The sequence below is a fragment of the Aotus nancymaae genome, unplaced genomic scaffold, assembly GCF_030222135.1.
Source record: "Aotus nancymaae isolate 86718 unplaced genomic scaffold, 86718_ANA_hifiasm-v0.15.2.pri h1tg000004l, whole genome shotgun sequence".
In the NCBI taxonomy this organism is placed as follows: Eukaryota; Metazoa; Chordata; class Mammalia; order Primates; family Aotidae; genus Aotus; species Aotus nancymaae.
The window spans coordinates 69,708,708-69,736,610 of record NW_026988415.1 but is presented as its reverse complement, the minus strand read 5'-3'; the positions used below and the strand labels follow the sequence as shown (position 1 = coordinate 69,736,610).

The 27,903-nt window shown below is 36.8% G+C and overlaps 1 protein-coding gene across 3 annotated transcripts in view; it reads left to right on the top strand.

Moving 5' to 3' along the window:
• CHIC1 (cysteine rich hydrophobic domain 1) overlaps positions 1-11,556 on the top strand; it is a 160,589-nt gene extending 149,033 nt beyond the window's left edge. The window contains exons 4-6 of one of the 3 annotated variants that reach the window (XM_012475204.2): positions 3,740-3,796; positions 4,065-4,124; positions 5,362-11,556. In XM_012475204.2, coding sequence (XP_012330627.1) covers positions 3,740-3,796; positions 4,065-4,124; positions 5,362-5,412 — 168 coding nt within the window. In that variant the 3' untranslated portion in view covers positions 5,413-11,556. Of the gene's footprint in view, positions 1-3,739; positions 3,797-4,064; positions 4,125-5,361 lie in introns of those variants that run through there. The other 2 variants (XM_012475205.2, XR_001111125.2) reach the window with 2 other exon arrangements.
• The last annotated feature ends 16,347 nt before the right edge of the window (positions 11,557-27,903 follow it).

Genomic DNA, 27,903 nt, shown 5'->3' with positions numbered 1-27,903 from the left:
GAGGAATAGATTAGTGCCCTGCTTAAAGAAGCAATCTGGCTAAAATCTGGCAAAGCTGTTGTGTTGCACTCAGGGGACCCTTCCTCTTCTGGATTGTTGGACTCTCTTAAGCCCACAGGGTGGAACTACTGAGTTGTCTAACCAACCCAGATGGTGGCCCTTCCCTCCCTCTGGCACTGTGTCTCAGGGAGAAATCAGAGCTCTATCTCTAATAGGTGCCTGTGGGCATGGCTGGAGGATCTGACTGGGAGTTCCTTCCCAGTGTGGAAGAATAGATTGGGTCCCACTTAAAGAAGCAGTCTGGGGCAATCTGTCCAAGCCACTCTTCCATGCTGCTGGAGGGTGGGTGCCTTTCTCTTCCAGACCATTTGGACTCTCCAAAGCCCACAGGCTAGAATGGCTGAATTGACCAGATAGCAGAGATGGCACCTGCCCCTCTTTCTGGGGCTCAGTTCTCAGGCAGGCACCAACCTGTTGCCCGAGGCTGGCTAGGATTCCAAACCAGTGGTTCTTATCTTGTGAGGTGAGGTGGAAATGGGCCTGCAGAACATGCTGCTTGGCTCCCTGGATTCTACCCACTTCTTAGGGGTATATGCAGACCTCCTCTCTTGCCTGGGTTGTAGACACATTCATTGGGGATCTCAGGGCCAGAGTACCAAAGCTCCTTGGGTCTCTGTGCATGCTAGAGCAGCCGCTCCACAAGACTCCATATAGCTCTGTGTCAGACCCAAGGCTCTGGTGGCATGGGCTCACAAGGGGATCTCCTGACCCATGGGTTGCAAAGATCCATGAGAGAAGCATGGTTTCCCAGGGTCACGCAGTCACTCACTGCTTCCTTTGGCTGGGGGTAGGGTTTCCCTTGGCTCCATGTCACTCCCAAGTGGGCCATTGCCCCACCCTGCTTTTGTTCTCTGTGTGTCCAGTTATTTCCCTAATAAGTCTCAATGTGAAAACCTAGATATTTCAGTTGAAGGTGCTATATTTACTTACCCCTTGCATTTCTTTCCTTGAGAGTAGTGGACCACAGCTGCTTCTAGTTGGCCATCTTGGCCCCTCCCCCTTTATTTGGCTTTTCTATCTTTTTCTCTTAGTCTAGCTAATGGTTTGTCTACTTTGTCTTTTTAAGAACCAATTTTTTCTTTCATTGTTCTTTCATATTGTTTAATCTCTATTTTATTTCTGCTCTCATCTATATTATTTTTCCCTTCTGCTGATTTTAGGTTTGGTTGGTTCTTGCTTTTCTAGTTCCTTGAGGTGCATCATTATATTCTTTTTTTCAAATCTACTGTTTTGATATAGTCATTTATTGCTATATAAACTTCCCTCTTAGTATTGCTTTTGCTGTATCTTACAGGTTTTGGTTTATTGTTTTTCCTTTTTGTTTTTGGAAACTTTATTTTCTCCTTAATTTCTTTATTGACCTAGTGGTCTTTCAGGAACACATTTTTTAATTTCCATGTATTGGTACAGTTTCCAAATTTCCTCTTTTTATTGATTTCTCATTTTATTCTATGTTTGTCTAAGAAGATACTTGATATGATTTTGATTTCTTTACATTTCAGACAATTTTTTGCTTAACATGTTTTTTGTCATGAAAAATGTTCCATGTGCTGACAAGAAGAATGTGTATTCTGCAATTGTTGGATGAAATGTTCTGTAAATGTCTATTAGGTCTATTTTGTCTATAGTGCAGTTTATGTCTGATATTTCTTTTTTTATTTTCTGTTCAGTTGATCTATCCAGTCTCTCCTGGCCTGGAAGGTTTCTGCTGGGAAATCTGCTGTTAGTTGATGTGAATTCCATCATATGTGACTTGCTGCATTTCTCTTGCTGTTTACAGAATTCTGATTCTGACTTTGACAGTTTGACTATAATGTGCTTTTAATTCAACCTTTTCAGTTGAATCTCTTTTGGAGTCTTTGAGCTTTCTGTATTTGGATGTCTATATCTCTTCCAAGACTTGGGAAGTTTTCAGTTGTTATTTCATTGAATATGTTTTTTATCCATCTCTTGTCTTCTAGAACTTCCACAAGTCAAAAATTTGTTTGCTTGATGGTATCACAAAGGCTTTCTTTATTCTTTTTCCTTTTATCTTTTTTTTCCTGCCTAGGTTATTTTAAAAGATTTGTCTTCAAGTTCAGAAATTGTCTTTTGCTTGTCTAGTCTATTGTTGAAACTCTCTATTGTATTTTTAGTTTCATTCATTTAATTCTTAGTTCTAGAATTTGTTTTGTTCTTTTTTAATATCTTTGTTGGATTTCTCATCTAGGTCATTAATTGTTCTCCTGAGTTTTAAATCTTGTTTATTTTGTTTCCTTGTATCTCAATTTCCCTAACACCATTCTTTTAATGCCTTTTCAGGCACTTCATAAATTTCATTTTCTTTGGAGTCTGTTACTGGAAAATTATTGTGTCCTTTTGGAGGTATTGTGTTTTCTTGTTTCTTTTGACCTTACATTGATTTCCACATCTGCTATAATTTCCACTTCATTCATTTTTATGGAGTAGCTCCCATAGGGAAAGAGTTTCTCCTGTAGGTGTATCTATAATGTTGGTTGTGTAGGGTGCTTTGGCTTTGGTTCTGCATGGGCATCACAGTCTAGTCTCCTTTGATTGCTTCAGCTGTAATCAATTTCAGCAGTGTCTTTGAGTTTCTTAGTGGCTCAGGCTGCAGCTGATTGGTAGAGGCTGTGGTAAGGCTTTGTTTGGGACAGCAACGCCAGGTAGACTGGTCCTCAAGCCTCTAGATAGCACATGTGGGCACTGGCATTTGCTCGCCCTGAGTATGTCAATCTTTGGATCATGGTTGGGCCATGAAGGTGTCAACAGTGGTGGCAGCAGGCCCTAGGTAGGCCATCCCTCACTCAGGGCATACAGGTCCCAGTGGGCCAAAATGTTTGCTCCTCAGGCCCCCAGGCTAGGTAGTCCCTGGGCCCCTGGGAGGAACATGCAGGTGCTGGCAGAGTCTGCAGTAGACCAGTGGGTCGGTCCATTAGTCCTCAGGTAGAACATACTGCTGTTGGCAATGTCCATGACAGGCTAAGCAGGTGTCATTTTTTAATGTTTTGAAAAGCTTTTTAAATGTTTTTTACTTCCTACAAAATATACAAATTCCAAATGAAGAAACTCAGTCTCTGTCCCCTTCTTTGTTACATTACTGCTTCTCTGATTTATATTTTTCTATGTTTTCCGCTGGCTGTTTTTAGCATGCTATTTTCAGTGGAAATTCTGATATATGTTGGCTTGCTTTATTCAGCCTATAGATCTTGACTGAATGCTATATGACAGGTATTGTACCAGGAGCTGTGGTAGAAAAACTTTTCATGAAAAATTAGATTAGCTTGGCATTCGATGATTATTTAAAGTAATCCTATGAAAGTTATGTGAAAATCTAGATTAAATTCTTAAATGGACTACCATCTCAAGTTAGTATATTGGTTAGGTTTTCACAATAGTCCAGTGGATGGCCTCACAACATAAAGCAATTCATACATATTTCATTTTGGAAAGCACATATAAAAATCTGATTGATTGATAGGTAGATAATCTTATTATAATAGTCACTCAAAATCCTACTCTTTTAGCATTTTCTGCCACTTGTATTGCTTATTTCTGATTTCTAATAGAAAAACAAGGAGAACGTAATGAGATATTGCAAGTAGGCAGAAAAATATAGATGCACGTAGTTTACAAAGCCCTTCAGGTCATCTTGTAATAAAGTCTTGATCATTTTTCTTAGACCAGAAGATCAATTCAGAAGTTAATAGAATGGGAAAATAACAGATTATATCACAAGGTAAGAAATTTTAAGTAAATAAGTGCCCCATTCATATATTTACAGTATTAAATTGAAAAAAATACAAAATTGGAATTTTTTAGGCCACAAAGGAATGGATTAGAGAACTAATACTCAATTTTTAATATATATTCTTTACAAGGTATTTTTAAGTGCTCTGTTTTGTATCCTGTACTTTTCCTGGATTGTTTTCAGTGATATTCAAATGTATAGGTTGTAATTAGTTTAAGTTAATATAAAAATTCTTAACAAGACTATACTTTCTTAGCTTGCTTTGCACTGGAAGTTGACTAAGAGGAAATGTGAAACTAGCAATATGATGGAGTATGTAAGTATGAGGTTGTTTTTAATTATTTTTTGGTTCATTCTAAATATATCATTTCCCTATGTTTATCATTTGTCAACTATTCCTTCTTTTTTTCTCCTCAGCCAGAACTTTTGTCCATTGAAATATAGAGGTTTTCTCCTATCTTCTTTAGATTTGTAGCCAACCTAAAATATCTTGAAAGCTAACCATCATTTGAATCTTAGAAAAGTTTCAGTTAGTATGCTGAAATGAAAACATTTTACAACCTTAATCCTCTTTTAACATAGGCACAAACCGTAGCATGTGGTGATGGGGAAAGCTGCTGTTGAACAAAATATTTCTAAATGTAATCTTGTCAAAATGTGCATAAAATAGGAATTAATGTCTGAATTCTGGATTTCTGTTTCTGGCTTTTTTTTCCTGGCTGACATTTAACTTTTAGTGAAGAAACATAGGTTCTAATTGTATTTTAACTGAAAGCTATACAATCTTAGTCATAAGACATAAATTTACATATAGCCCATATGATCAATTTAGCATCATTAACATTGAAAAGAATATTAAATTTATCCAAGCTTTCAACATGTAGTATATATTTAACAGCAAGCATTCCATGTGTGTTTCATAAGTAAGGATTATTATGGTATCTCTCTCCACTTTGAATAATTTTGGGGAAAATGTGCAAATGACCACAAGTCTAAAATTCATTATAGATAAAGCATTCAAAAATATCCAAGTTTTTAAAAATTATATTTCTAAACCTTTTTGTAATTAAAATGTTTTACTCAATCCATTTGAATACATTATTATTTTTCACAACTTATGAAAGGTAATAATCTCCAACTAATATCAGTTGCTTTAATTGAAAAATATATGTCTAATATAAAGGTGTTTTTTAATCTGTATAGCATTTTTTTAATCTCTTCTACTTTGCTAACAAAAAGATAGGGGTGTGAGGGAAGAACATAAAATAATAGGGTTTACTCCTCTGAACCTAGACAAATAGTTATTGTAAATCAGATAGTAAAATCTGTTAGCTACAATAAGTAGTTTTGTTTGCCAGCTTAATTTTTAAGTTGCCAATCTAATAACAACTTATGGTTTAAGTTCTTTACATAATTTTTTCATGTATTTCACTTTATATGATAAAAGATTGAAATATTGTCCTATGTAAAATGATTATAGACTTTCTGGGTTATTTATAAGTTATATTAAATGAAAAATATTTTGTCAATATATTCTTGTTTTTATTTTACAGGTAATACTAATAGAATTCTTACCAAAATATCCCATATTTCGACCTGACTGAGGAGTATTATCCAGTCACTTCTGTGTTACCTGTCATTTCCTACCCTTAGTGCCTTGTAGATTTGGAATGAAGATGGTCTCCTTTGCTGTGTTCAACTTACTCTTTATAATGGTAGAATATTATTCTCGCTCTTTTGTGTTGGTTTATGAAGAAAATTTGCACATCTTTTTTGTTAAATGAGGCTTGTGTTTTGCACTCTCAATTTTAAGTAAGTACACACATGTGTGTGTCCATATACATATGTAGATAGTTGCCATTAAAGATAAATCATCAGTGCTGGTGTTTAAAAACAAAAACTTGTTCTGAGCATGCTGCCTTATAATTTTCATACTCATTGATCTAAACTCGCATCATTTTTCTAGGCTACTTGATGCTCTGTAATCCCTTACTGGAGAAACTTAAATAAGCTGTTGGTAGCTTCTAGAAATGGTTTTACTCTGCTTTTAAAGAAAATGCTTTAAAAGGACATGCAATTAATGGCACTGGTTTTGTCCTGCACTTTGCTTTATCACTTCTGTTAGTGGATAAAATATTTAAACTCCTAAAGACTTGTAAATATCGCCTCTTTGCATAATGTAAAATGTGGTATGCCATGGTTTACAGAATGCAATATTACTCTTACTATATTGCCAACAATTTTACATAGATTTTAATATGAATGAAGTTCACAAGCATCCCTTTGAATCTAGAGACTGCTGATATGCTGTTTTATGGCAAGGCCATAATGACTTCAGGTGTAGGGCAAGTTTGCCCTTTGTAACAAGTGGATTAAAATTGAAATCATTGTCTCAGATATTATGTATTGCACCTGAAACCATGACCTTTTTTCCATTTCATTTAATAATTTCCATTTTGTTCTCTACTCCTTCCCACAAAAATACTGTTTGACATCTGACACATTTCACAATCTCACTATCCTTCATTATTTCCCTTTTTGTAGCCCTTTCCTCCTTTGAAAATGCACACAATTATGACCTTTAAGGAGTATTTTGAGATTTCAGTTGTCTTCAGAAGGTATCTAGACCCCCTTGAAAGCCACTAACCCCTTTATGGAGTTCTGATATTGTAGTTTGAGAAAGAGAGAGAACTAATTGAGAAGCTGTAGCTACAGAGTATATAGCAGCTGATTAATAATTGAAAAAAAATTCTCAATTCTGTTTTTGAAGATCTTTTTTAAAACACTTAGATATCAAGGAAGAAAGACAAGTGTTTAGACAAAAGTATTGTAGTTTATAAATTCAGCACATATGTAACATTTATTTGGTATATATTTCTCTATTTTTCTTCACAATTAAAATGATTGCTAGCACCATACACTAGAATTTGAAAATTCAGCATAATGAAAACTTTATATCACATTAATTCAACTGCAAATGTATGCCTGTTTGTAGGCATTATTTGTAATTTATAGTGCTAAAAAGAGAAATGTCTAGGGCTGAATAATATTTTGTTTGTCATCTTACTCTTACTGTTTTTAGTAAACCTTTTAGGCAAGATTCATCTCTGTGAAGTGAAAATCATTTCTTTATACAAGGTCAAGCCTTTTTAAGCCACTCTTAAAATTTATCTTTGACCAGTTTAAAAAAAGAGAGAAAAAGAAGACACTGTTTGATATGTGGTTATAATTGTTTGCACAAACACTTTTCCACCTTCTTCTTAGAGCCCTTTTACCTCCATGCCACTCAGCCACCCCAAATCTATAATCTTTAATAATAATGTGTATGCCTGCAAATATCATGTGTTTGCCTGCTGCAAAATTGAAGGTGTATTTTTATAGACCATGTAGAAGCCTCTGAAAATGTATACCAAATGTCTTGTTTTATAGCTAAGGTCAGGGAAAATTGTATCTGAGGTTTATGTTCCAGCTAATGTCATCAAATTTATGCTTCAAACTGATATTTTAATAACAAAATTGATTTTCAGCATAATACAAAACATCTCATGATCAATGATAGAATAATTCCTTTTGTTAATCCTTAAAAATCTTACTTTTTTCTGTAACCTTAGAATTTGATCATATGATGGTCATAGTAACTTTTTCTGCCACATATAAATCACACTTGGTTTTGCACAAAGAACAACAGGAAGTGGTGAATTGTTTCCATGAAACAATTATTGAGAATTGGAATAAGTTGTATCTGGAAATGACACAGTATAATTTAGTTGCAGTAGCATTTGTCACAAAAACCATTTGTCAGTATGTATGAACTTAATTTTAAAGCCTATTCTAGTCACACAAGTTTATTATTTTATTGTTCATTATGCTGATTGACTCATCTTAGTTTCTTGAACTACCCAAAAAATACCAATTTTTTTTCTCTTTTTTGAAAAAGTATGACTAGTTTTTCAAACTGTTTTTCTTTGCAGGGGGCTGATTAGCGATTGGATATTTTGTAATGTTTTGAGGGGGTTCCTTTGTTTTCAGTAAAATTGGTTGCAGTGAATGCTAAAATGACACAGCATACTGTGGTGATTAATTCCTCCCCCATGGAGCCTTTTTTCTTTTATGCTTAGGATAGAACATACTTGTAATTTTCCATTAGTAACATACTTTTGTAAAAGTTGTTTTTAGACTGAAAAAAGTAATTTTGTATTTCTTTGTTTCATAATATTCCTTTATGAAACTTGTGATAGTTTCCAGAGAAAAATAACATGTATTTGCCAAAGTATATAAATCTTACAAGGCATTGAGGTTACAAGCTAAAATTGTGTTTTAAAATTAATGTTCCAATGTCTCTCATTTGGCCCAAGATTCTGACTTAATAAATTTGTCAAACTGGCTATTTTTAAGCTTGTCCTAAAGGCCAATAACATATTTATCCCTAATAATTAATATGGGCAAGTGTAATTTACAGATTTATTAACTCCATCCCAGATATATCTCCACTCTTTGTTCCTTCCAAACACTTATGTTATATTTAGGAAAGAGACTGCTGTAGTAAAACTTTAGAAGAAGATGGAGAAGTGCCTTGTCTTTTTAGAACAAAGATAACACATTACGCTTAAGAAAACATAATAAATGAATTGGTAGATCATTAGATCATTGGAAATCATCCTTTTCAACTAGGTCTAAGAATATTTTATTAGTATATTATCTTTTATTTACTATGCAAAGACTCTTTCCTTCTGTTTCCCCAGTCATGAAATACTAGTGACAAGATATAACAGAACAAGACTCTCAGTCACTTAAAAAATAGTATAATTCTAATGCTAGTAAACATGTAATTTAAAGTAGTTCTGGAAGGACAGTTGTCGTTGGTTAAAGCTCTACCAAAACCCACTTAAGTATTTAATATACATACTGGTCATATTTTTATGGCCTGTAAACACTAATATCTGAGCAATTAATCAAACTGTTTTATCACTCTACCATTTTTAATGAAATTTGAATAAAGTTTAAAAACGTGTAAGCCTTTGAACAAATGTATGAAAGCTTTAAAAGATCATTTGCATTTTTATTTCGTTTACAAATAAGCTGCCAAAAAAAAAAAAAAACCTCACTACTTGAACATAAAGCTTCCAAACAATATTTTATTAAAATGTACTCTATTGACCTAGGAGGATGTAGAAATTATATTCACCTGATTAACTGGATCAGTTTCACATAGTGGAAATACTTTTTGCTAATTTGATTATAAGTGCCCAAATTTATTGAAATTAGATCCTCTTATGCCTATAAAAGTATGCTTTAAAAATATTTTGCAACAACCATCAAATTATTTGGGTTCCTTGAAATAGAAAACAGTTGGGAAATTTTTCACAAAAATGAATAGGTTTTATTAATACCTCTTCATGTAGTCTGTGGACTTAAACAAGTGATATCTATCTATATATATAAATGAATGATCTTATCTTTCCCCGAATTTTTCTTACCTGATTCTGAGCCAGCCTTTTTGTTTTGATGGCAGCCTGTGTGTATGTTCCATTTTCTGTGAACTTTGTCACATTCATACTATATGAGGAAATATATTGTGGGCCCCAGGCAGATCATCTTAATTGCATGTTATCTCTTTTCCTGTAAAATTATGCGGTGGAACCTAGAGCTGGACAGAAAATTAGAGATCACTTAACATTCTGATTCTAGAAATTCTTCGGAGATTTTTACTCTAGAATCTCAGAATGATTATTCTCAGATCTACTGTCCTTGGCAGAAACTCTCACAGTGCCTTGCATGCAGTAAAAGTTTGATTGCCAACTGGCTGCTAGCTGACATGTGTTAATTATCACACAGACTCCAAGAATCTGATGCCTTAGTTCCTTGGTGATGCTAAGAGTAAATATAGTTTTCCTAGGAACTGAGCACTGAGGTCTGTGTGCTTTGCCTGTGTGGAATCTGTCTCTGCAGTTGGTATTCAGGCAAGAATTATCGCTGTAACAACAATGGAAATATGGGAGGACCCACTTTGACATTTATGTAAAGATTTCATATTCTTTCCAATGTCTACTTTAGTGTCTTATCAAATTCCATACCCTCAAGTAGATCTGTTGGAACATATTGATAAAATTAGTTGTAAAGGAAAGTGGTATGCGATTCAAACCCAAGTCACTTCTGGTTTAATTCTTGGCTCTGCTGCATAATTCGTCTGTACCTCATGTCCTCATTGTTGAAGTGGGGACAATAATCTGGACCTACCTCACAGGGGAATTGAGGATATTTCCATATATTAGTGTGCTTTGAAGTTGACTGAAAGATATACTGGATATCATAATTATATAATTTCTAAATAGATTTCTTTAAATCCATGCTATGTTTTCTTTCTCAGTCAGGTCCTACAGAATGACTGTTGCAGTTGATCTATTGTTTTAATAGTAAATTTTGTAATTAATCCCCTATGTGTTAAACATGAGTAATTGTATTATGCAATACTGGATTTAGGGAGGAAAAGCAGGTGGATGTAAACCAGTGGTTCCCAACTTCAGCGGATGAAGACAGCAGTGGGGGGTATCCTTGATCTTTTTTTAATTTTTCAAAAAGTATATTAGAAATCTTATATTTACCCATAATATTCCTGCTTTACAAGCCATTTGAGACATTGAATTTCCATGCATTTTGCCTGTGTTCTCTCAATTCTGTGTTATTGCTGCTTGCTTATTAACAACTGATCAAAAACTGTGAATGCCAGTATGCTTTTGATTAATAATAAAATAAGAAAGCCTGTTATATGCAACTTATTAAATACTTGAAAACATGGGAAAGGAATAATGAAGGGATTCTTAGGCTGAAAATGTTGGGAACCACTTTTATAAAGGAACTAAGATTATTTGACCCTCTCCACAGATTATTTACCTAGTCTCTAAATAATTAAATGTGTGTTTGTGTGTTTTGGCTATAATATGCTATATTGCTTCAGCTTAGAATTTGCCTTTGGTTTTTTCTTCTGTTTCAGAATATAACTGGCCTAATTTATTTAGGTGTGTACATGTGACTCATACACGCACATACATATAGGATTACAAATGTGGAAAGTGTTATAATGTCATATTCTAGCATTGGACTAAATATCAATTCCTAACTCTTAAAGTAGTTCTGTATATAAATTCAACATGATGAATCAAGGCAATAATTTCTCAAATGTTCCTTTTATTTCTTTGTTTTTATCTTGGCTTTTTTTTTTTTAATTTTCCATTTTTTCTAGTACACAAAGAGTGTAAAGTTGTTTTAATGCCTGGACTTTGAAACAAGTAACAAGTATTTGAAAGTATATAATCTACAAGCGAATTTGCCCTCCTTGGACTAACCACATACAAATATGAATCTGGCTGCAAGAACAGGATATCCAGATAACTAGAAAGCAGGCATTGATAAAAATATCTGGTGGAGAAGCCTAGGATTTAGACTTTTTGTCAGATGATTCCTGTTGGGACAGCTTTACCAGAAAAGAGTAGTAGTGGATATGTCCATCCAAACTAAGAACTTTTATGCATCTTGTATTGTTACATAGCCTGTGGAATGAATTCATTTTTTCTCCCTTGAGTCCAGGGATGACTTCCCTGGAAAAACTCAATCTATATACAGCTGTGCCAAAATGAAGGATACTTGCCTCTCTGAAACTTTCGCTGCTGCTTCTGTCATTGTTCACTTGTCAGATAAAATTTTATCTCAGGATGCAAAATTAAAATAAAGTGTAAATCTATGTTAATGAATTATGTGTTTTTTGATGCATCTTCCTTTCTTCCCTTTCCTTTATATCCATCATTATAAGGCAATTAATTGAGGCTTCCTTTTTAAAATTGTATTTTATATCTGGCCTTTTTCCACATTTACTAGTGTTATGTTCAATCCTATAAGTAATTTATGTTATAAAGACATGCCTCAGAGAATTGTGAATTCAGTTGCAGACAACCACAATAAGCCACACAAATTTTGGGGTTTCCGAGTGCATATAAAAGTTGCATTTACACTACAATGTAGTTTGTTAAGTATGCAATAACATTATGTCCAAAAAAAAAGTACATACCTTAATTTAAAAATGCTGTATTGCTAAAAAATACTAGTGATCATCTGAGCCTTCCACAAGTCATAATATTTTTGTTGGGGGAGGTCTTGTCTCAGTGTTGATGGCTGCTGACTGATGGGGCAAGTCATTGCTAAAAGTTAGGGTTGCTTTTGCAATTTCCTAAACCAAGGCAGTGAAGTTTGCCATATTGCTTGATTCTTCTTTTCACAAATGATTGCTCTGCAGCATGCAATACTGATTGATAGCATTTTACCCACAGAACTTTCAAAATTGGAGTCAGTCCCCTCAGACCTAGCTACTTTATCAACTAGTTTATGTAATACTCTAAATCATTTGTTGTCATTTCAACAGTATTCACAGCATTTTCACCAGAAGTAGATTCCATCTCAAGAAACCACTTTTTTGCTAATCTATAAAATAAGCATCCATTCAAGTCTTATCCTGAGATTGCAGCAATTCAGTCACATCTTCAGGCTCCACTTCTAATCCTCTTGCTGTTTTTACGACACCTGCAGTTACTTCCTCCACTGAAGTGTTGAACCTCTCAAAGACATCCATGAGGGTTGGAATCAACTTCTTCCAAACTCCTGTTAATGTTGATATTTTGACATTTTATGAATCACAAATGTTTTTAATGGCACCTAGAATGGTGAATCCTTTCCAGTACATTTTCAATTTACTTTGCCTAGAGATCAATCACAGGAATCATTATGTATGGCAGCTATAGCCCTACAAAATAGATTTCTTAAAAAAACTTGAAAGTTGAATTACTTGTTGATCCATGGGTTGCCAAATCGATATTGTGTTAGCAGTCATGAAAACATTAATTTTCTTATACATCTCCATCGGAGCTTGGGTGACTAAGTGCATCATCAATGAGCAGTAGTATTTTAAAAGGAATCTTTTTTATTCTGAACAGTAGGCCTCAACAGTGAACTTAAAATAGTAAGCCATGCTGTAAACAGACATGCTGTCATTAGGCTTTGTTATTCCATTTGTAGGACATGTGCAGAGAAGATTTAGCATAATTCTTAAAGGTGCTGGGATTTTTAGAATGATAAATGAGTATTGGCTTCATTAGCCTCTAACAAGAGAGTCAGCATGTCCTTTGAAGCTTTTAAGCCAGGCATTGACTTCCCCTCTCTAGCTATGAAAGTCTTAGATGGTGCCTTCTTTCAATATAAGGCTGTTTTGCATACATTGAAAGTATGTTATTTAGTGTAACCAACTTCATCTATGATCTTAGCTAACTCTTCTGTATAACTTGTTGCTTCACTTTGCACTTTTATAAAAACAGCTTCTTTCCTTCAACCTTATGAACCAATCTCTGCCAGCTTCAAACTTTTCTTCTTCTCCTTTCTCACCTCTCTCTGCCATCATAGAATTGAAGAGAATTAGGGCCTTGCTCTGGATTAGGCTTTGCCTTGAGGGTGTGTTGTGGCTGGTTTGATCTTTGATCTTCTATCCAGACAACTAAAACTTTGTCTATTTCAGCAATAAGGCCGTTTTGCTTTCTTATCATTCATGTGTTCACTGAAGTAGCACTTTTTATTTCCTTTAAGGCTTTTTCCTTTGCATTCACAACTTGCTAACTAGTGAAAAAGGCCTAGCTTTCACTTTCTCTCAGCTTCATATATATATATATATATGTATATACACACACACACACACACACACACTTTAAGTTCTGGGGTACATGTGCAGAGCGTTCAGGTTTGTTGAATAGGTATATACGTGGCTTTTGACATGCCTTCCTCACTAAACTTAATCATTTCCAGCTTTTGATTTAAAGTGAAAAACATGCATCTCTTTTTTTCACTTGAACGCTGAAAGGCCATTGTAGGCTTATTAACCGGCCTAGTTTCAATATCATTTTGTCTCCGGGAATAGGGAGGCCTGAGGAGGGAGAGCTGGGGGAACACCACATCAGTGGGAGTGTCAAAACACAACATTTATTAAGTTTGCTATCTTACATGAGTGTAGTTCATGGTCCCCAAAACAATTACAATAGTAACATCAAAGATCATTGTTCACAAATCACCGTAACATTTTAATAATGAAAAAGTTTAAAATTCTGTAAGAACTACCAAAACGTGACACAGAGACATGATGTAAGCACATGCTATTGGAAAAAGTGGCTCTAATAGACTTATTTCCACAAATCTTCAATTTGTAAAAACCACAATATCTGCAGAGCACAACAAAAGGAAACATATTAAAATGAGGTATGTTCGTATATTAGGTTTGCAGACCTGTGTTGTGCCCAGCATTTGGCATTTGGCTAAATAGGAAGTTATTTCTAAATGACTTTGCGTTTATTCTGCATAGCTGCCTTTAAACTGTAAAATTAAAATACAAGTATAGTTCCACCTTAGCATAAATTTTTAGTGCAAGGATGTGGAAATGTGAAGCTACTTGGCAAACATTTTTACTCTTCAGCAGATTGTGTAAGAAATTCAAGTGTTAACATCTACTTGAGTTACTACTCAGGCTGATATATGCAATAATAGATTTTTAAGGTTAGGCCTAATTTTTGCAAATTCAAAATACAACATATATAAGATAAACATTAATATTTCCCAATATATTTGATAATTTTACTGAATATTTTGAAAAGACTATAAGTTTCAAAATGTTAAAACAGAGATGACAACACACTAAAACCTATATAAAAGTTTTATAATGCTTTGTTTTAATTTTTTTCAAAGCTTTATTATATGCATGGAGCTAAAAAAAAAAAAAGCATACTTTTCATTGATGACTTCTTAGATGTGAAGTAAAATGTGCTATGTGTCAAATACTTTTACATTTAACTTTTTATTGAGGACTGAAGCCACATGACTTTATTATTAAATACTTAATACTTCATAAGATACTTAACTTACATAAATGTAGGAAATTCTCTGGGGGATAGTAGAATGATCTAGTCGTAATTACTAGGAATTTGAATTAAAATCCTTGGTCACCTAGGTTACCTCTAGCAAAAACTTACTACACTCAGTGAGCCTAATTTTGTCTGTCATACCCAAGGTAGGAGGTTGAGATAGATCAACATTGTAAACTAAGCTATATCCAGTCCTCAGACACGTCTTTTTGACCTGCAGAATTTCTTTTACACATTTTAACAGACTTAAAAGACTTCAAATAGAAATCAAGATTTCTGGCTTCCTTTGAATGTCACATATGGACAATCAGCTACAACTGAGTAGCAGCCTGTCCCATTTAGATGGAAGATTTATTTTCTGTTTTGCCATGGTCACCACTGTTTCCTCTTGTCTCCCTGAAATCCAAGTTTTCTTATGATTCAGTTAAAAGGAAAGCAAAATATTTCTTGAACCCATGTTTCTTTCAAAATGGAAAAAATATGGACCATGATAGCTACATATAGTCTTTACAAAAATGGAAGGAGATGGAAATGGAGAGACTGCTGTGTGTATATGTGTAAGGGAAGCATTTTTTTTAATTAAAATCACTTTCATTTGAAGTCCAATTTTTTATTATACTTTAAGTTCTGGGGTACCTGTGCAGAACGTACAGCATTTTACAAATGACCTGCTTCGTTCATTGTTTTTATCTAGTGATTGTGGGCACTTGATTTCATTATCCCTGAGATCCCTTTGAGACAATCGCTAAAGTCTGATCTAATTCTGACATTGAGTTTCCATGAAATGATTCTTAGAACATTGGTGTATTTAAAATCATTATGCCTTTGAAAGTTTCTGTATGATGATGAATGGATGCTGTTTATGAAACTTGCTAAGCTTCCAAATAGAATAGTGGCATCACAGACTCCTTTTAGTGAAACAGCCACAAGCCAGGAAGACCAACACATTATTTTAGAACTGTTTTTTTTACTTCATATCTTTTCAACAAAAGTTTGATCAGCCACCCAAAGAAGCATTGGACTTATCTCCCAAGGGTGATATTTCCCAAGGTGATATTAACATGATTTAAAAAGCTCTTAGTGGGAATCTATAAAACCTGCCTTTTGTTTTCTTTTTCTTTTTCTTTTTTTTTTTTGTTTGATTGAGACGGAGTTTTGCTCTTGTTTCCCAGGCTGGAGTGCAATGGCGCGATCTCGGCTCACCGCAACCTCCGCCTCCTGGGTTCAGGCAATTCTCCTGCCTCAGCCTCCTGAGTACTGCCTTTTGTTTTCTTATGTGGACAAGACTACTGATTGGAATATTTTTCTTACATTATGTTGAACCAAATTGGCATTAATCTACCAAAAATTTTTTATTTCAAAAGTAGGCTAAACTCATTAAGTTTAGACACTGCAACCAGAACTAAATCAGGATTTTTTTTAATAGGGCCTATATTAAGGTCTGATGAATGAAAAATATGGCTATTAAGAGAATTTTTTCTTTATTGTAAAAATATATTTCTCTAATAGAAGCAAGTATGAAGAAGAAAATTAATGTCTCTCATTAACCCCACCATCTACTACCATTTTAATATCTTTAAATTGCACTGTATATAGTACTTTTTAAAATTTTTATTTTAAGTTCCAGGATGCATGTGCAGACCATGCAGGTTTGTTACATAGGTAAATATGTACCATGGTGGTTTGCTGCACCTGTTAACCCATCACCTAGGTATTAAGCCCCTTATGCATTAGTTATTTATCATGATGCTCTCCCTCCCTCCCACCACCAACAGGCCCTGGTGTGTGTTGTTTGCTTCCCTGTGTCCATGTGTTCTCCTTGTTCAGCTCCTACTTATGAGTGAGAACATGTGGTGTTTGGTTTTCTGTTCCTGTGTTAGTTTGCTGAGGATGATGGCTTCTAGCTTTGTCCATGTCCCTGAAAAGGACATGATCTCATTTATTTATATGGCTGCATACTATTCCATGGTGTATATGTATCACATTTTGTTTATTCAGTCTATCATTGATGGGAATTTGGGTTGGTTCGATGTCTTTGCTATTGTGAATAGTGCTGTAATAAACATACATGTGCATGTACTTTTGTAATAGAATGATTTCTAGTCCTTTAATAGTAATAGTTCCTTTAATAATAATGGGATTGTTGGGTCTACTTCTTTAATAGTAATAGTACCTTTAATGGTAATTGGATTGCTGGGTCAAATGGTAGTTATATTGTCTATTGAATATTGGTAGTTACTTATATATTAGCTACCAGTAAATATATAATTGGCAGTTTATTATATTGTCTATTGAACACTGGTTTTACATTTTAACATTTTTCCATATATCTATTCTTCAAAACTAAATTATGTTTATATAGCAGTACAATGTATGAATATACTATAATTTAATTATTTCCCATTATTTGGTATTTAGTCTGTTTTCAGTATTTTGCTACAATGAATAATGAGTTCATGAGCATCTTTAGACAGAAATCTTTGTCTTAATCTGATCATTTCCTTCATATTGGTTTCTATAAATTGATTATTGGTTGAGTGGGTATGAAGTCTGTATTGCAAAATTGATTTAGGAAAGGCATGGGAGATACACTCTGAAACTGCTCATGTCTTCTGCTGGATAGATGAGAAGAAATAAGAGCAGGAATTAACAGACACACTACTTAAAACTGCTAGTTGGGGTAGAGTGCAGGCAAAAAAAAGAAAAAATTAGGGATAAAACAGCCATCCCCAGCAGCTAAAAGTAGAATAGAGAATTCTTGATCCTCCAATCAAAGGCACATGAAATACCATCAACTCTTAGTCCTGCAGAACTGTCACTAAAAATCAGTAAAATAAATTATCAGCTCTCAAATTCTATGACTTACAGAGCTCTTATAGCTTAATAGAAAGCATCAGAAAAAAAAAATGTGTCAGTCTATAAATATCCCCCTCCCATCTTTCAGCAATCAGATTGGAAAACAAACTGCTTACTCCCTTTTTTCAAAGGCCATGTTTTCCCTCACTGCTTCCCTTGATGATTTTTAAAATTTTATTTCACCTATTAAAAACCATGAACATGCTCTCTCCTCACATATTACTTATCATATTCTGGGCCCCTCTAGGATTATTTTACACTCCCCTAACATGGCTGCCTCTTTCCTGTTTTGTCCATTCTTGAAGGCAGACACGCTTCAGGGAAAGAAGCACTGAATTTAGTATAACTGGCTTTATGCTTCCTGCCTGCCATTTCCCTCTCTAGATAATCTTCAGAAAGTAAAATCTTTTATCCTTGATTTATTTTATAAAATAGGAATATATGATCTTTTGAATAGAACTGTAAGTATTAAATAAGGTGACGTTTGAAAAGACTGGGAAGATAAGAAGTCACACTATTACTGTTTTAATGAAGAATAATTTTACAATCTACGCTCTGATAAGCAAATAAATAATCCAATTCCTTTTTCAGGATCGCCTGCTGGTTCTTAGGTTATATATGTTGACCATTCACAATTCTGCCATGGTAGAGATTAAGGGTTATTTCTCAGTTCTTTTTAGTTAAGGGCACTCCTCAGGTTTTGGTGATTCCTTATATATGTGCATGGTCCCCTGCCATGTCTATATAGCATGTGATACCTATCTTCTGGAAGCTAACCCTCTAAGATAGCACAGCTCATTAATTCATTCTTTCATTTATTCAATCAATATTTAGTGAGCAGTCATTATGTACTAAGTGCAGCATTAAGCATTATTCCTACACTGTTTTTTTCTCCAGAGACTATATTCTTAGCCACTGTGCTATTATATTATATACTGCCTATGAATATACACATATACATATTTAAATACTTCATATACACACACAATACACTTGAATAAATACTTCTAATAATACAGAATATTAAATAACAATCATTGTTTCTTGAGAAGTTTTGCATTCTGCTTTGTATTTGAAAAAAACATGTTTTAGTATGAATCAGAAATAAATTATTTTATTTATAAATAATAAATAAAATATTTATGTAAAGTGGAGGACAGCAGGGGATCCAATCAACCAGCAGAGCACTGAGGTATCTGAAAGTCCAGTTCTCATTTCTCTTTTCTGAAAAACCATCCTGAAATACTTGCAGTTTGACAAGAGTTTTCACAGATGAAAGGTGGGTAGCAATGCAGATATTTAGGGTGACATAGATAATGATCAAAATGGAAGGCAGAGGGAGATCGAAGGAGACCATAAAATGTTTTCAAAAAATAAATCTCCCATTTTAACTAAGAAAAAATTTACATAGAGGTAAAAGAAAATAGCATTTACTTGGGAAATAAAGAATTGCAATTCAGCAAGAGGAGGCCAGATGGCAAAATAAAAACAGCTCCAGTCTGCAGCTCCCAGTGAGATCAATGCAGGTGGGTGATTTCTGCATTTCCAACTGAGTTAACTGGCTCATCTTATTGGGACTGGTTAGACAGTGGGTGCAGCTCATGGAGGTTGAGCCAAAGCAGGGTGGGTCATCTCCTCACCCGGGAACCATAAGGGATCAGGGAACTCCCTCCCTTAGCCAAGGAAAGCCATGAGGGACTGTGCTGTGAGTAACACTGCACTCGGGCTCAGATACTAAGCTTTCCCCATGGTCTTCACAACCCACAGACCAGGAGATTCCCTTGGGTGCCTATGACATGAGGACCCTGAATTTCAAGCACAAAACTGAGCGGCTGTACCGAGCTAGCTGTGGGAGTTTTTTTTAATGCCCCAGTGGCACCTGGAATGCCAGCAAGACAGAATTGTTCACTCCCCTGGAAATGGGGCTGAAGCCAGGGAGCTAAGTGGACTACCTCAGTGGATCCCACCCCATGGAGCCCAGCAAGCTGAGATCCACTGGCTTGAAATTCTCACTGCCAGCACAACAGTCTGAAGTCAACCTGGGATGCTCGAGTTTGGTGACAGGAGGGGTATCTGTCATTACTGAGGATTGAGTAGGTGGTTTTCCTTTCCCGTGTAAACAAAGCCCCAGGAAGTTCAAATGGGCAGATCCTATGTCTTCTTAGCAAAGCCACTGTAGACAGACTGCCTCTCTAGATTCCTCCTCACTGGGCAGGACATCGCTGAAAGAAATGTAGCAGCCCCAGTCAGGGGCTTATAGATAAAACTCCCATCTCCATGGGACAGAGCACCTTGAGAAAGGGGCATCTGTGGGCACAGCTTCAGCAGACTTAAACGTTCCTACCTGCCAGCTCTGAAGAGAGCAGCAGATCTCCGAGCACAGTGCTTGACCTCTGCTAAGTGACAGACTACCTCCTCAAGTGGGTCCCTGACCCCTGTGCCTCCTAACTCAGAGACACCTCCCAGCAGGGGTTAATAGACACCTCATACAGAAGAGCTCTGGCTGTCATCTGGTGGGTGCCCCTCTTGGACAAAGCTTCCAGAGGAAAGAGCAGGCAGTGATCTTTGCTGTTCTGCAGCCTCTGCTGGTGATACCCAGGCAAACAGGGTCTGGAGTGAACCTCCAGCAAACTCCAGCAGACCTGTAGCAGAGAGGCCTGATTGTCAGCAGGAAAACTGACAAACAGAAAGGAATAGCATCAACAGCAACAAAAGGGACATCCACACGGAATCCCCATCCAAAGGTCACCAACATCAAAGATCAAAGGCAGATAAATACCCAAAGTTTAGGAAAAAACAGTGCAAAAATGCTGAAAATTTCAAAAACCAGAACACCTCTTCTCCAAAAAATTGCAACTCCTTGGCAGCAAGGGAACAAAACTGAATGGAGAATGAATTTGACAAATTGACAGATGCAGGCTTCAGATGGTGGATAATAACAAACTCCTCCAAGCTAAAGGATCATGTTCTAACCCGATGCAAGGAAGCAAAGAACCTTGAAAAAAGGTTAGAGGAATTGCTAACTAGGATAACCAGTTTAAAGAATAACATAAATGACCTAAAACACAGCATGAGAACTTTGTGAAGCATACACAATTATCAGTAGCCGAATCAATCAAGCAGAAGAAAAAATATCAGAGATTGAAGATCAACTTAATGAAATAAAGTGTGAAGACAAGATTAGGAAAAAAAAATGAAAAGGAACAAAAAATGCCTCCAAGAAATATGGGACTATATGAAAAGACCAAACCTGCATTTGATTGTTGTACTTGAAAGTAACAGGGAGAATGAAACCAAATTGGAAAACACTCTTCAGGATATTATCCAAGAGAACCTCCTCAACCTAGCAAAACAGGCCAACATTCAAATTCAGGAAATACAGAGAACACCACAAAGATATTCCTTCAGAAGAGCAACCCCAGGACACATGATCATCAGATTCACCAAGGTTGAAATGAAGGATAAAATGTTAATGGAAGCCAGATAGAAAGGTCTGGTTACCCACAAAGGGAAGTCTATCAGACTAACAGTGAATCTCTCTGCAAAAAGCCTACAAGCCAGAAGACAGTGGGGGCCAATATTCAACATTATTAAAGAAAATAATTTTCAACCCAGAATTTTATATCCAGCCAAACTAAGCTTCATAAGTGAAGGAGAAATAAAAACCTTTACAAACAAGAAAATGCTGAGAGATTTTGTCACCACCAGGCCTGCCTTACAAGAGCTTCTGAAAAAAGCACTAAATATAGAAAGGAAAAACCAGTACCAGCCACTGCAAAAATATACCAAATTGTAAAGACCATTGACACTATGAAGAAACTGCATCAACTAACAGTCAAAATAAACAGTTAGCATGATAATGCCAGGATCAAATTCACACATAACAATATAAACTTTAAATGTAAATGGGCTAAATTCCCCAATTAAAAGATTCAGACTGGCAAATTGGATAAAGAGTCCAGACCCATTGGTATGCTGTATTCAGGAGACCCATCTCACATGCAAAGATGCACAAAGACTCAAAATAAAGGGATGGAGGCATATTTATCAAGCAAATGGGAAGGAAAAAAAAAAAGCAGGGAAGATGACTGGTTAGGAGGAGCTCAGGATTGCAGGTCTGAGTGAAAGCGCAGAGGGTGAGTGGACGCCGCATTTCCAGATGGATTTTTACTGCCCACAGACGAGGAGATTCACAGGTGGAGGAGCCCCACGGGTTGCCAGGGTGGCTGTTTTGGCCGGCGCGGCTGTTTTGCCTGCACCCTGGTGCAGCAGTTCCCAGTGCAGAGTAAATGAGACTGTGTCCCCTCTTAGCCAGCAAGGGGAACTGAAACAGGGAGCCAGGCCAGGAGATTCACGGGCAAAAAAGTGCCAGGAATCTCAGAGCCATGGTTTCAGCCAGCACAGTGGGTCGCCGCATGGGAAATCACACAGATCCAGGCACCTATTCAACAGGCGATCAGGTCACCGGGTAGAGAGCCGACCGTTCAACTAAAAAACAAAAGGCTATGAGACAGGGAGCCGGGAGATCAGGCCCAGCTGGTCCCACCCCCACAAAAACAAAAACAAAAACAAAAAAACAGCAATTGGAAATGCTCTGGGTTGAGACTTTCACAGCAAGCACAGCTGAACCCGGGATGGTCCAGCTCTGTGGGGGAGGGGCGTCCGCCATTATGGAGGCAGCCTGCAGTTGCCAAGGCAACCCGCCATTGCCAAGGATACCCACCATTATAGAGAGAGTCCATCATTACAGAGGCGGGAAACCGTTCCTGAGGCAGTTCTAACTACACCCAGATAAACAGAACTGCAAGGAAGTTCACACGGCAGCTGGGTGGAGCCCACAGCAGCTCAGCGAAGCCTCTGCAGGCTGAGAGTGACTAGGCTGCCTCCTTGTGGGCAGGGCAGCCCTGAAGAAAAAAAAAAAAAAACAGGCAGCAGCACAGTGGGAACTCATAAAGCCCTAACTCCCTGGGACAGAACACCTGGGGAAAAAAAGGGGTTTATGAGCTCCGCTGCTGCAGACTTCAACTTACCTGCCAAGCAGCTCTGAATGAACAATGGAGCTCACAGCTCAGCACTTGAGCTACTATAAAGAACAGACTGTTTCCTCAAGCAGCTCCCTGACCCCTGTATATCAAAAGAGTCACCTCATAAAGGAGAACTCAGACTGACATTTGGTGGGTATCCTTCTGGGACAAAGCAGAAGAAACTGGTAGCAACCTTTACTGTTAGGCAGCTGCTCCAAGTGAGCCCCAGACAAGCAGGGCCTGGAGTGGACCTCAGCAGTCCTACAGCAGAGAGGCCAAACAGTAAAAAGGAAAACTAAGAAGCAGAAATAACTTCATCATCAACAAACAGGACGGCCACTCAGAGACTCAATCAGAAAGTTAACAACTACAAAGTCGACAGGTGGATAAACCCACAAAGATGGGAAGAAACCAGTGTAAAAAGGATGAAAAGACCCGAAACCAGAACACCTCTCCTCCTACAAGGGATCACGACTCCTCACCAGCAAGGGAACAAGACTGGATGGAGAATGAGTGTGATGAAATGACAGAATCAGCCTTCAGAAAGTGGGTAATAAGAAACTTCCATGAGCTAAAAGAACATGTTCTAACCCAATGCAAAGAAAGTAAGAACCTTGAAAAGAGATTTGACGAAATGCTAAGAAGAATGGACAACTTAGAGAGGAATATAAGTGAATTGATGGGGCTGAAAAACACAACACGAGAACTTCACGAAGCATGCACAAGTTTCAACAACCGAATTGACCAAGCAGAAGAAAGGATATCAGAAGTCAAAGACCAACTCAATGAAATAAAATGAGAAGGCAAGATTAGAGAAAACAGGGTAAAAAGGAATGAAGAAAGTCGACAAGAAATATAGGACTATATGGAAAGACCTAATCTACGTTTGATAGGTGTACCCGAATGTGACGAAGAGAATGAATCCAAGCTGGAAAATACTCTTAAGGATATTAACCAGGAAAACTTCCCCATCCTAGCAAGACAGGCCAATATTCAAGTCCAGGAAATACAGAGAACACCACAAAGATATTCCTCAAGAAGAACAACCCCAAGGCATATAATCGTCAGATTCACCATGGTTGAAATGAAGGAGAAAATGCTAAGGGCAGCCAGAGAGAAAGGTTGGGTTACCCACAAAGGGAAGGCCATCAGACTCACAGCAGATCTCTCAGCAGAAACCCTACAAGCCAGAAGAGAGTGGGGACCGATATTCAACATCCTTAAAAAAAAGAACTTTCAACCCAGAATTTCATATCCAGCCAAACTAAGTTTAATAAGTGAAGGAAAAATAAAATCCTTTGTGAACAAGAAAGTACTCAGACATTTCATCACCACCAGACCTGCTTTACAAGAGCTCCTGAAAGAGGCACTACACATAGAAAAGAGCAACCAGTACCAGCCACTCCAAAAGCACACGAAATGGTAAAGAGCATCAGCACAATGAAGAATCTGCATCAACCAATGGGCAAAACAGCCAGCTAGCATCAAAATGGCAGGATCAAATTCACACATAACAATATTAACCCTAAACGTAAATGAACTAAATGCCCCAATCAAAAGACACAGACTGGCAAATTGGATAAAAAGCCAAAACCCATCAGTGTACTGTATCCAGGAAACCCATCTCACATGCAAGGATACACAAAGGCTCAAAATAAAGGGATGGAGAAAGATTTGCCAAGCAAATGGAGAGCAAAAAAAAGCAGGAGTTGCAATTGTCATCTCTGATAAAATAGACTTTAAAGCAACAAAGATCAAAAGAGACAAAGAAGGACATTACATAATGGTAAGAGGATCAATGCAACAACAAGAGCTAACGATCCTAAATATATATGCACCTAATACAGGAGCACCCAGATACATAAGGCAAGTTCTTAATGACTTAAAAAGAGACTTAGACTCCCACACAATAATAGTGGGAGACTTTAATACACCACTGTCAGTATTAGACAGATCAACGAGACAGAAAATTAACAAGGATATCCAGGACTTGAACTCAGACCTGGAACAAGCAAACCTAATAGACATTTGCAGAACTCTCCACCCCAAAGCCACAAAATATACATTCTTCTCAGTGCCACATCACACCTACTCTAAAATTGACCACATAATTGGAAGTAAATCACTCCTCAGCAAACGCAAAAACATGGAAACCATAACAAACAGTCTCTCATACCACAATGCAATCAAGTTAGAACTCAGAATTCAGAAACCAACCCAGAACCACACAGCTTCATGGAAACTGAACAACTTTCTCTTGAATGTTGACTGGATAAACAATGAAATGAAGGCAGAAATAAAGATGTTCTCCGAAACCAACGAGAATGAAGACACCACATACCAGAATCTCTGGGACACATTTAAAGCAGTTTCTAGAGGAAAATATATAGCAATAGGTGCCCACATGAGAAGCAAGAAGAGATCTAAAATTGACACCCTATCGTCAAAATTGAAAGAGCTAGAGGAGCAAGATCAAAAAAACTCAAAACCTAGCAGAAGACAAGAAATAACTGATTAGAGCAGAACTGAAGATAGAGTTACGAAAAACCCTACAAAAAATCAATAAATCCAGGAGCTGGTTTTTTGAAAAGATCAACACAATAGACAGACCATTAGCCAGATTAATAGAAAAGAGAGAATAACCAAATAGATGCAATAAAAAATGATAAAGGGGATATCACCACAGATGCCACAGAAATTCAAACCATCATCAGAGATTATTACAAACAACTCTATGCACATAAACTAGAAAACCTGGAAGAAATGGACAAATTCCTAGACAGTTGCCTCCTCCCAAGCCTAAACCAGGAAGAAGTCGAAACCCTGAACAGACCAATAACAATGTCTGAAGTCGAGTCAGCAATTAAGAGCCTACCACCTAAAGAAAGCCCAGGTCCAGATGGGTTCACAGCCGAATTCTACCAGACATACAAAGAGGAACTGGTACCATTCCTTCTGAAACTATTCCAAATAATCAAAAAAGAGGGAATCCTTCCCAAATCTTTTTATGAGACCAATATCATCCTGATACTAAAACACAGCAGAGACTCAACAAGAAAAGAAAACTTCAGGCCAATATCCATGATGAACATAGATGCAAAAATCTTCAATAAAATACTGGCAAGCTGATTGCAACAGCACATCAAAAAGCTTATCCACCATGATCAAGTAGGATTCACCGCGGAGATGCAAGGCTGGTTCAACATACGCAAGTCTATAAATTTAACTCACCACATAAACAGAACCAAAGACAAAAACCACACGATTATCTCAATTGATGCAGAGAAGGCCTTTGACAAAATTCAACAGCCCTTTATGCTAAAAACCCTCAATACACTAGGTATTGACGGAACCTATCATCTCAAAAAAATAAAAACTGTTTACGACAAACCAACAGCCAATATCATACTGAACGGGCAAAAACTGGAAGCATTCCTTTTGAAATCTGGCACTAGACAAGGATGCCCTCTCTCACCACTCCTATTAAATATAGGACTGGATGTTCTAGCCAGAGCAATCAGGCAAGAAAAAGATATAAAGGGTATTCAGATAGGAAAGGACGAAGTCAAATTGTCTCTATTTGCAGACGACATGATTGTATATCTAGAAGACCCCATCATCTCAGCCCAAAATCTCCTGAAACTGATAAGCAACTTCAGCAAAGTCTCAGGATACAAAATCAATGTGCAAAAATCACAAGCATTCCTATACACCAATAACAGACTTAAAGAGAGCCAAATCAAGAACAAACTGCCATTCACAATTGCTACAAAGAGAATAAAATACCTAGGAATACAACTAACAAGGAACGTAAAGGACCTCTTCAAGGAGAACTACAAACCACTGCTCAATGAAATAAGAGAGGACACAAACAGATGGAGAAACATTCCATGTTCATGGTTAGGAAGAATCAATATCGTGAAAATGGCCATACTGCCCAAAGTAATTTACAGATTCAACGCTATCCCCATCAAGCTACCAATGACCTTCCTCACAGAACTGGAAGAAACCACCTTAAACTTCATATGGAACCAAAAGAGTGCCTGCATAGCCAAGTCAATTCTAAGCAAAAAGAACAAAGCAGGATGCGTCACACTACCTTACTTCAAACTATACTACAAGACTACAGTAATCAAAACAGCATGGTACTGTTACCAAAACAGAGATATAGACAAATGCAACAGAACAGAGGCCTTGGAGGCAACACAACATATCTACAACCATCTGATCTTTGACAAACCTGACAGAAACAAGCAATGGAAAAAGGATTCCCTGTTTAATAAATGGTGTTGGGAAAACTGGCTAGCCATGTGCAGAAAGCAGAAACTGGACCCCTTATTGACACTTTACACTAAAATTAACTCCAGATGGATTAAAGACTTAAACGTAAGACCTAATACCATAAAAACTCTAGAAGAAAACCTAGGCAACACCATTCAGGACATAGGCATAGGAAAGGACTTCATGACCAAAACACCAAAAGCATTGGCAACAAAAGCCAAAATAGACAAATGGGACCTAATCAAACTCCACAGCTTCTGCACAGCAAAAGAAACAGTCATCAGAGTGAATCGGCAACCAACAGAATGAGAAAAAATTTTTGCAGTTTACACATCTGACAAAGGGCTGATATCCAGAATTTACAAAGAACTAAAACAGGTTTACAAGAAACAAACAAGCCCATTCAAAAGTGAACAAAGGATATGAACAGACACTTCTCAAAAGAAGACATACTTGAGGCCAACAAACATATGAAAAAATGCTCATCATCACTGGTCATTAGAGAAATGCAAATCAAAACTACATTGAGATACCATCTCACACCAGTTAGAATGGCGATCACTAAAAAATCTGGAGACAACAGATGCTGGAGAGGATGTGGAGAAATAGGAACACTTTTACACTGTTGGTGGGAGTGTAAATTAGTTCAACCATTGTGGAAGACAATGTGGCAATCCCTCAACGACCTAGAAATAGAAATTCCATTTGACCCAGCAATCCCATTACTAGGTATATATCCAAAGGATTATAAATCGTTCTACTATAAGGACACATGCACACGAATGTTCATTGCAGCACAGTTTACAATAGCAACGACCTGGAAGCAACCAAATTTCCATCGATAATAGACTGGAGAGGGAAAATGTGGCAACTATACACCATGGAATATTATGCGGCCATCAAAAACGATGAGTTCGCATCCTTTGTAGGGACATGGATGAACCTGGAAACCATCATTCTCAGCAAACTGACACAAGAAAACAAAATC